At 34.7% G+C, this 10,674-nt stretch overlaps 1 protein-coding gene across 1 annotated transcript; it reads left to right on the top strand.

Annotated features, from left to right (window-relative positions):
- The first annotated feature begins 1,825 nt into the window (after positions 1-1,825).
- On the top strand, positions 1,826-9,372 carry LOC105623224 (eukaryotic translation initiation factor 4E transporter). Its single transcript, XM_012204625.1, has 16 exons — positions 1,826-2,003; positions 2,194-2,291; positions 2,698-2,771; positions 2,849-3,116; positions 3,224-4,117; positions 4,203-4,554; positions 4,636-4,769; positions 4,829-4,909; positions 4,980-5,147; positions 5,229-5,471; positions 5,554-5,737; positions 5,860-5,931; positions 6,172-6,450; positions 7,943-8,113; positions 8,268-8,651; positions 9,125-9,372. Exons 1-16 carry the CDS (start codon positions 1,826-1,828, stop codon positions 9,370-9,372), a joined length of 3,828 nt encoding a protein of 1,275 aa, XP_012060015.1.
- Positions 9,373-10,674: the final 1,302 nt, after the last annotated feature.

Raw genomic sequence — 10,674 nt, 5'->3', positions numbered from 1 at the left:
AAATAGAACGTACTCTCTCTCTCTCTCTCTCTCTCTCTCTCTCTCTCTCTCTTTCTCCTTCATCAATCAGTCAATTAGTCTGTTTTCTGTTCCTGTACTAGGCTGCATTAGAATTCTTTTTTTTGTTTTCAACAAATATCAAAAATATATCTCATTTTAAGTTCTAAAAGTATACACTAGTTTAGCCACAGAAAACAAATCTAATCTCTTTTATTACACGTTATTAAAAGTTACATTCTTTATGCTGAAAACAGAGAAAAAAAAGAAAATTCAAACGCGGAAACGCAATAAAAGTATGGATCCACTGTTGATTCTTGTGAGGAGAAATTGACATGAATTTGAAGGAACACATATTTTGATGCTCCTATGTTTGCTTGCTGAAATATCACAGAAGATTAAAGTACTTACTTTAATGTACAAAAGGATCTATTTTCGATCCGCTTAATTCCTTTTAGGAAATAGTCAATACAAATGTCGTTCTATTTTTGTTATTCATTGAACAACAAAGAAAGCTAGAACAACGTTTATGTCGACTGTGTTTCTCCTAAAAGGAAAGTAGTCCATGTAAATACAAAATAATCTATGGATCTATTACTGTATGCAAGTTAAAATTAAACTAACAAGTCTCAATTTGTTTCACTTTTTACTAATTTCTTTATTTTTTTTATCGTTTGTCATCTTTTAATTTATTTTTGAGATATATAAATGGGAATTGTCTTTCTTTGCCTTCGTTATTAACATGTTTATCATTTAGGACTTGTGGCATCAATATTGGCTTTTTCATCATGTCTGTTCTTTTTTTTTCATACTCTTTCGAATCTATTCATCCATACATAGCAAACAATTTTCCAAATATTTATACTGCTTCAAAATATCTACCACATAAAAGAAGATGTATATAAATTTCTAGATTGAACAAAGAAAAATTTTTTACATGTATCTAATATTTTTTTACATATTCTAATATCTAGTAACACGTATTATTCTGAGATCTGATTATATTGTGTATATTTGTGCGAATTTGTGTGTATTTTTTGTTATAAGATAATCATAATTTCTGGAAATTTTCCTAGACAAGAATCAGTTACATTTAAATGATTTTGTCCGTGGCCAATCAAATGCTTACTTATCTGGAATCGTCTCAGGAAGGCTTTGATTGGTTTGTAAGAGAGGTATCTTGTCTGAAGACTATTTGAATCAGTCAGTCTGCACTGTACTCTGCTTACACGACGGTTTACATATATTGCTTCTGTATCAAGTTGTGCGAGTGTTATACAGGCAGTGACACATAGAAAACTGTTAACATCTAATATATAATTATTTTGATAACAGAAATATGCGATTCTAAAGTTTGGTATATTCAAAAAGTCGGACATCATTTAACATTTTTTTCTCTTTACCAAGAAACACGAGAAAGACAGGAATTTGTTTTTCTCAACTGCTTTGCTTCAAAGGATAAGACGAGTGTACTTAAAATCGTTTTGCCGATTTCAAGGCCAAGAAAAAAGTGAAAGAGATTTTTGATTTTTTTTATTAGATCTCGCTGGAGTTTTTTTTATTGATTCTTAAAGAATAGAAATTTTAGAGATAAAGCGTTTGTGTGTGGAATAATATCATTTTCTGACTTACGGAGCGACGTATTTCGTGACAGAACTTTATCCTGAGAATTTATTGACCCTCGTTTGCCCTTCACCTGTTTGTTTACATTGCTGAGAACGGTTGTTGCGCGAGGAAACATCACGAACGGTTAGATAGGGTAGAACGGCCGAACAGGTAAAGGCTTTCTCGCAGTCGGCTTATTCGAGGCAAGACAAACGATATTACAATGAGATTCGTCGCTGTTGAACGATTTATCGGCTCGAATTGGTATCGCCGACCGCGGAAACGACCGTTAGTCGGCCCGACTGGGTCTCCTTTTTTGGATATCCTGGTTATGCAAACTAGATCCTGCCGTTGGTTTCGAAAAAACAAATCTGTCAATCCTCTAAAGCGAGTGACCTTCCGTAAGTACGATCGCGTTACGCCAGTCTTTTTGATCGCATTTATAAGAATGCACAGTTGGAATTCTTGGATTCCAGATTGTCACTGTTACATTTTAATGAGATTTGATCACTCAACGAAGCTGTCTGAGCCATATTTGTCTCATTACATATTACAATTACTTTATATTATTATTATTTTTTTATTTTATAGGAGATGAAGCAATTATATCGATGTCGGTGGCTGGTGAAGTGACCGACACTTCAATCGTGGAAGTAGGTCGTTCTAGACCACAGTTTCAATATTCTCGGGTAAATATTGCTTTGAAATTGTTGAAATTTCTCAAAATAATATGCCAAGTTTTGCTCCTTGCGATATACAAGGTAAATGTTAATGGTTGAATCAGATTTTTATCATGGAAGATGAATTATCGACTGCAAAGAGTAACGTCTGTGGCACAATGATGCTTGATTGCTTGCGTTTTAATAAATTACTGGAAGTGCATCACACAGAATACAGAATTTCTAGTAATTTACCAATATGTAAGCAATTTAGCAAGAAAGCAAGCATCATGTGCTGTTGGCTTAAGAGACCGTGCTACTATTCTACTATTAATATTCATTCTGTATGTTGCGCGCGCGCGCGCGCGTGTGTGTGTGTGTGTGTGTGTACACATATATATATTTTATTTATTTTTATTTTTTATTTTTTTTTCAGGAGGATCTAATGCTGATAAAAAATTTGCGATTATCTAGACGTAGGCCTACATTTCTAGATATCGCTTATAACAAGTAAGTTTGAAGATTTGGGATCTCTCGATATATCGATATTTGTCTCGTTAATCATCAATACTTTGTTCCTTTTGCAGCTCAAGAGGTGTTTGGGATCCTGAACGTTGGCATTCGGATAGAAAGCGTAGCGATACACCCCCGAAAGAAGAAAGGACTGGACGTGGTGATCAAATCACTGAGAATCATAGTAAGCGACGTAATAATGGCGATCCACGAGACCGAATACGTAAAGAGCAAGACGGCATTGTTTTGAGCCCCCAACGGAGAAGTTTTAATTCGGGATGTTTTGTTAACGTGAATCAGCCACCAAACCGACGTCCGGAGAGCCCGATTGGCAAAACAGAAGTACGCAGTTCACAATTCCTTTTTTTTCCGAGACATGCGTTTCTATCTACCTTCAGTTACATCGCTTTGTATTCTGTTTATAAACATAATTATGAAATATTTTACAGGTCAGCCATCGTGAACCTGTTCGTCGAATCGGTAGCGGCAGAATTTTAACACGGGATATATGGGACTTTAGAGCGGAAAACGAAAAGATCGATTCTGAACGTGCGGATTATGGTTTTAGATCAGGCACAGCTGCTGGTGGCTCTTTGCGTGATCGTGATAATAGAGATAATCGTGACGGGAAGGAACGAGATAGAGATCGTGACATGCGAGAAAGGGAACGTGATCGCGACAATCTGCGTGAGCGAGACGAGAGGTTTGAGCGGAGATCATTCGGCCGAGATTATGGAGATCGTAGCGAGAGAGAACGCGATCGTGGCGATAGAGGAGTAGACCGAAATGAACGGAATAATCATCAAATGGAACGTGATAAGGATCGCGGACGCGAAAAGAGATACAGCAATGATCGTCGACGGACTTATAGTGACAATCGCGATTCAGACGAACCAGAATGGTTTAGCTCGGGACCTACATCGCAACACGATACAATCGAGCTCAGAGGCTTTGAAGATATTCCGGAGGAAAAGGTAGTGAGCAGTAGTAATACCAAGAGTAAGAAACAAACTGCCGCGCAAAAGAAACGGGGCAAGAGGAATGCCACAGAGAAAGAAGACAAATCGAATGAGAATTCAGCGGGCCCTAAAGGACGCAGCACTCCAACTGTCATGGATCAGCCTATAAATGCTGTACCGGCGCCACATTCTCCAATTTCTGAACAAACTGAACAATCTATTACTCAGAACAAAGAAAATGAGATCAGTGAGAGTACCGAGCCGACTTCTGAATCGGGTGAGAACTCTGGTGCAAATCAGAATCAAGAGGACTCGCATCCAGATTTTAATCTGGATGAGTTCCTGAAATCTGATACGTTCCCTGGCGTCTCTGGATTATTGACGGTGAGTCATATAATATTTGTACTTCAAACATTTGAAATCATTTCACTTCTTTATGTTAAATAATTATTTCTTTTTTTTTATTTAGAATGGAGTTGGGTCGAATAGTGGTACTGGTTCGCGATTCAGCCAATGGTTTAAAAGAGAAAGTCCAGTTCAGCAGGCGGATAGTCGTAGAGCTTCCATACAAGATGAATTGCTGAACAATTTATTGAACGACATCACTGAGCCAAATATTCAAATACCATCGGTGACGGAATCGAACACCTACTTCGCACCAATTTCTCCAGCCAACACGACCAATAATGCTAACACGACCTCAAATGGCGTCAAGTTACTCGAAATGTTACATCGCGGTAATAAGCCGAATCAAAATGGACAGGGTGACGCGAGTAATACGGCTATACCTATGATGAAAAATTGTTCTATCAAAGATTTGGGTAAGATAGATGTCATTTGAATATTGTTGTCGAATAAACAGGTTGTAGTCATATATAATAGATTAATAAATTTTTTTCTAGAAATTGGTGGTAAAGTTGTGCATAGTTTGGAAGAATTGGAAGCACGTATGCGGGGTGGTGCTCCTCCACCTACGACTTCGACTGATGCACCCCGTGTAAATAAGACTGAAGATCTCTCTGCTTTTAAGAAACTGGTAAATCGATATGTGATAATTTAATTTTATTCAAAATGCATTAAAACAATTTTTTTTAGCTTGCTCAAGTGACTGGAGGACAAGCTGTGCCTGCAGCTAACGGACCTATCACTCAAAAACAACCTGTAACGTTAATGCAAGTAAGTTACATTTTTTTGCTATGTTAATTAACGCATATAATTTGCATCTCTTTCTTTCTTTGTTTTTTAGTTACTTAATTCGCAACTGAAAACCCAACAGTCGATGCCACATCAGCAGCCCCCCGCTGAACCAATTCATACTACAACATTTAATCACGTTGGTCCTCTTGGCCCTACTCAACATCCTCATCAAGTTCAGATGCAACATGAGAATTTAATGAAAGTCTTGCAAATACAGGTATGACATACATCATTCTTTGTTTAGTGATTAATGCAACGAATTTTGACAAATGAATATTAACAGCAACAACAACAGCAGCAGCAACAACAACAACAACAACAACAACAACAAAAGCAACAACAACGACATTCTGATATGCTATCAATGATGATGGGTAATCAACGGATGTTAGGTGTCAGTCCAGTACCGGCGGAGATGCAAATGATGATAAATAATGTCCCGTCGAGCCAAGAGCTTTTGCAACGACCGGAAGCTCAAGCAATCATTCAAGGTTTACAACAAGGAGAGATCACTAGGCAACATCTAATACAACAGTTGCAAGTCAGTTATTTATGATAATCTGTATAATCAACATTTATTTATTATAGTTATAGTAAAATCTTTAATTATATGAATTTGATAGAATCCTGCAATGCAACATCGCCATCGAGAAGTGCTGGTGAACATTTTAAAAATGTATGGTGGCACCACACCTCGTACGATAAGTCCACATCCTCATCCTGCTGCTCCTATCCCTCAAGAACACATTCTACAACAGATGCTGTATCAGCAACAACAGCAGAGAATTCCATCTCCTATGAATAACGGTAAGATATTTTACACATCAATATCCTTTTTAAATCCTTTTTTATTACTAAAGGCTAACTAAAAACTTAGAAGTTCTAATTTTTATTAAATTGAATGATTTTATATTGTATATGGAATGCAGCTTATTGTCCACCTCCGATAATATCACCAAATTTAACAACTAATCCTAGTACTTTAACAGTACAACATCCAGGTAATATAATAAATATACTAAACTTTGTATTTTGTTAATTTTTTTTATATTATTTTATATTATCATCTTTTAAATACATAAATATTTCTGTTTAAAGTTACATGACAAAAGGCTACATAATGTAATATAATTGGATAATACTTGGATAAATAATTTTAATTTAAATTACATATTAGGCGATATCATTGAAGTTGAAAAAAAAATTTAAGAAAATTAATATTGTAAATTATTATGTAACAGTGATACCGCATAGAGTACCATCTCCAAGGGAGATTGTTATGCATACTCAGTCTATAATGCAAAGTGCTTTAATCAAGAAAAAGTTGGAAGAGCAGCGTGAGAATTTCCGTAAGCGACAGGATCAACAACAGCAACAGCAACAGCAGCAGCAACAACAGCAAGTTCAACAGCAACGCACGTCGAGTCCCGTTAATTCACCAGCTAAGCAAACAGCGAGTCCGCTTGCTTTCACTCCAACCTCCGTTTTACGCAAAATGACTGCTGATAAGGAACCTGACGGTGTGAATCAATTCTGCCAAGTAGAAACAACTTCTTCTATCACTCCTGCAATTAATGAAAATATTAATTCTCGCATGTCTCAAAATAATCGTCCCATGCACACCGCGGCTTCTTCCATTAATCTCTCTAAGTTTTCTGATTCTGTCAATCAGGTGCAAAATGAGACTCTTAAAATGATTTTCCTGCATTCTGCTATAGCTAATCGTACAAGTAACAATACTACTTTCGATATGGAAGAATCGGCATTAAAGACCAAATATTTGTGCGCATTACAGCAGAAAAAAGAAGATAATTCGAAAATTAACACAACGAAGGAAAATGTTTTCCTTGATGTTAATGAAAATGCAAACGACGATGCAAAAACAACAAAATCTGATGTAGTAGATGACGATACCAACAATAATGATTGTGTTTCGCTTGATGAGGCACTAAAAAAATCATCTGAATTAGAAACGTTGGTAGACGAAAATAAAGTAACTGCATCTACATCATCAGACGAGCTAAAGAACGTTGATTTGCAAAATGTTACTTTACTCACAACCGAAAATGTTTAATTGTGCTGTTACGTCAATGAGGAGTTTGATAAAGTGCACATTAATATTTCATAAAATAGCGAATTCTTAATCATTTGAAGCTATATTTTTCTTTTTATTATTTTTGCGTTATAATGAAAAGCAGTTGTTTTGTTTCTTCGTTTAATGTCCGCGGCGTGGTTTAAAAGATTTAATGTGACATATTTTGAATATGATTTTTATTTTATATGTGATTAAAAAGCACTTTATAGAATAAACTCTTCATTTCTTAACATAGATTTATTACATTTTTGAATAGAATGTTGAAATAGTTTCTTTTATAATAAAAAGCTTTATTGATCCTGTCTCATCTGCTTTAACTTTTCTTTTTTTACACACGCTCACACTTTCTCCTGTTGTTGCATCTTTTTATCAATATGTATTGAACTTCTATTTTCATTTTCCTAATTTTGCTATATTTGTGCTTAATCCTTGTTTGCCAAAATTGCATGCGCTATGACAGAAAATGAATGTAATGTAAATAAATATTTAACAACAGCTGCATTTATTATTATTCTTATGAAATCATTACAATTAATAATATTATATTCAGAATATAATTTTCACAATATGATATTTTATTTACACACAACATAATTTTATGTAATTGTTATATATAAAATGATCATGAAATAATTGATAAAAAGTAGGAAAATGGTAGAATAGAGAACTTCAATGAATAATTTGATAAATATTTAGTTGCTTTACAAGGTGTATATGTATATGTACATATAAATTTTATTAAAAATTATAAATTTAAGCATTTAATTTTGGAAAAAAATATTTGTTTATTTACTGCTAGACACTTTTTTTTTTAAAGCATTAACATTAAGAAAACATTAATTAACATTTGTACTTATATGTTCAACTATAAAGTCAAATAATTATTTATCATTATAAAATTGTGTATCTGAATGTAGGAAGCAACAATGAGCCACCCAAATTGTCACAAACTCAGGCTTCTCAGATGCAACAAATGCAGTCTGCTGCGGCTCAATTACTTGCACAGGGAGCTCTGTCTCGACATACTGCATTGCGATCGCAACCCGTTCAATCGACATGGTCGAATCCATCTCTCAAACAGCATCCAGGTTAATATTATTAAATATTTTATAGAATTGTAGAGAAATTTTTTTATTATAAAAATCTTATTTTCGTGAATATCGTTCAGGTAAAAAGTTTGTTTTAAGATAAGCAATATGGTGTAGCTATCAACTACTTTTAATGTTCTAATTTTAATTTCAGGTCGACCTATAGTAAAAGGTAATAACAGCAACACTAGTAGCAATCAGTTCCAATATAATACGGGAAGTGCGGAATTCCAACAACAGCATAGAACAGTGCCGAATGTTTACGGCAACCCAGCACGATCCAAACACACGATGGCAACTTCGTTACCGCATCATAATGTTCCACAATATAATATAGCGCAAAACTCGATTATGAATCAGAGATCAAATCCTATGAATACTCAGATGAAGACACAGCAAGTTCCAACGCACCTCGCTAATATGCAACAACCACCACCATCGCATGGAACTGTTAACATGCAACAACAACCGTCACAAAGGGCTGTAAATACGCCTATGCAACTTGTCATGAGTCAAAACTACAATTCTAATCGTACAGGTAATGATTCGATGAAGTACTAACTACGAGTGTTTTGAAATAATTTCTAACAAATCAAACGACTTCTCTCTATCTATCCTCGACTTCTCTCTATCTATCAACATCAATATTTATAAAATTCCTTCCTATTTACATTAATTTTCAGGTGTTTCTTCCCTCCCAAATCAAATTGTATGCAATGGTGTTCAGAAATCGGAAAAATAAATTATTCTTAACTCTCCTTCACTTAATTCTATCATGACGTCATTTAGTCTCCTTTGGATTAAACTAAGTAAACAATTATTAACTACATTGAAATGCTTTACGCTAGAAAATTTTATAATGTTATCGTTATATTAAATAAATAAAATCGGCAAATTATTCTCGTTTTTAGTATCTTGTGTAATTAATCCGCATATATTTACATAATGATAATAATATTTGCCCTTGTTTTTTTAACGATATTTTATTACAACACTGAATCATATGTGCAGATGGACAAACGATGCGATCGCAGCAGTTAAATATGGCAGTCGGCCGTCAACCTTCACCAGGCCTCGGATTCGTGGGTAGTAACGGAGGTGATCTTTCGCCAACATCTAATCAACTTGCACGATGGTTTAGTCCAGAGCTTCTTGCTCAAGCTCGAGCTGGCAAGCTTCCAGAGCTTGCACAAACGAATGTCTTGTCATTGGAAGAGCTTGAGAGACTTCAACACGCATCAACCATAGTGCATAACTAAAGTGACATCGGACTCAAATTACGTTTCAGCTTTACAAGCACGAAATTACATTGGTAACGCTACTATTGATCGGAGAATTCTACATTCTCCTTTACATCCGAAGCACCTGTGTGACATATCCTACACGGATGCTGGATACACGTCGTTAAATTGGTGCTCGCCTATGTAGATCTTTTTATCAAGTCTTCGTATCGACAAAGGATTTATCGAAATAACGCCATGTGTTTTGATTAAGAATAGAGTCGATTAATCAGTTGGACGATATTTCTCTTTCAAAAGATCTTTTTTTTTTTTATCGAAAAAGATTCTTGATATCGTTTATGAAGCCATTTTTCCAAGTTTCGCGGAATGTTATTTAGAAACTACAAATATACGGATTAGTATATGATATAGAACAAAGCGTTAGAATGAAGAAGTGGACACAGCTTTCTACAAAAACGACGTATTGTTTATAAGACTGAAAAAAATGTGAAAATTCTTATTGTTGATTATATGACAAGCTGTTAGAGCTTCATATGCGTACTTTCTAAATGACGTCACTCGATAATATCTATTTGCCTAAGATAGAACTGCAAGTTTCTTATGTACTCTATACATGTCTTATCTAGCAAGAATGTGAAAATTATCTAGCGACTTGAGTAATTAATTTCAATATGTTTTTTATTCAGAATGTATCTATTCTAATCTCTTATTTCCTCATTAGTTAATAGATATTACGAGAATATACTGTGATTATATTTTGCTAATTCATAAATACTGATTGTTGCACGGTTACGTTCTTTAAATTCGGAACAAAGCAAAATGATGTTTTTATTACTGTCAGCACAGGCATAAAAATATAGTCTATATACTACATATGTGTCGAACGTAAAAACGTATCGTTGTTGCCAACAGGAATAAGAACTAGATAATCGATACGTTTAATGTAGTATTATTTATAGAATACATCACGCTTGCTTATTTATAATGGGACTTGCAAAAACCCTTAGGCAAATAATACGCAAACTCCTCGAACTTGTGAATTGCAAGCTCTAGCACCTGATTACAATTACTTACACAGAGTGGTGGTGTCGTATTTAATATTCTATTCGTATTTCTGCAAACAATGCGATCTTATTAACACGAAAAGCGTATGAAATAAAATGAGTATGTGACATCACAAGTCAAACATATTATAAAAATAAATATATAATATATATTTCTCGTGTGTAGAAGAGCGCGTGAGAATGCGAAGTTATTGTCACGATCGAAAGTGATATATAGAACGAACTATTTCTTAATAAAGAAGCTCGGAAGATACAT

Source organism: Atta cephalotes (assembly GCF_000143395.1).
Source record: "Atta cephalotes unplaced genomic scaffold scaffold00054, whole genome shotgun sequence".
Classification (NCBI taxonomy): domain Eukaryota; kingdom Metazoa; phylum Arthropoda; class Insecta; order Hymenoptera; family Formicidae; genus Atta; species Atta cephalotes.
This window is presented reverse-complemented; position numbering and strand designations above follow the sequence as displayed.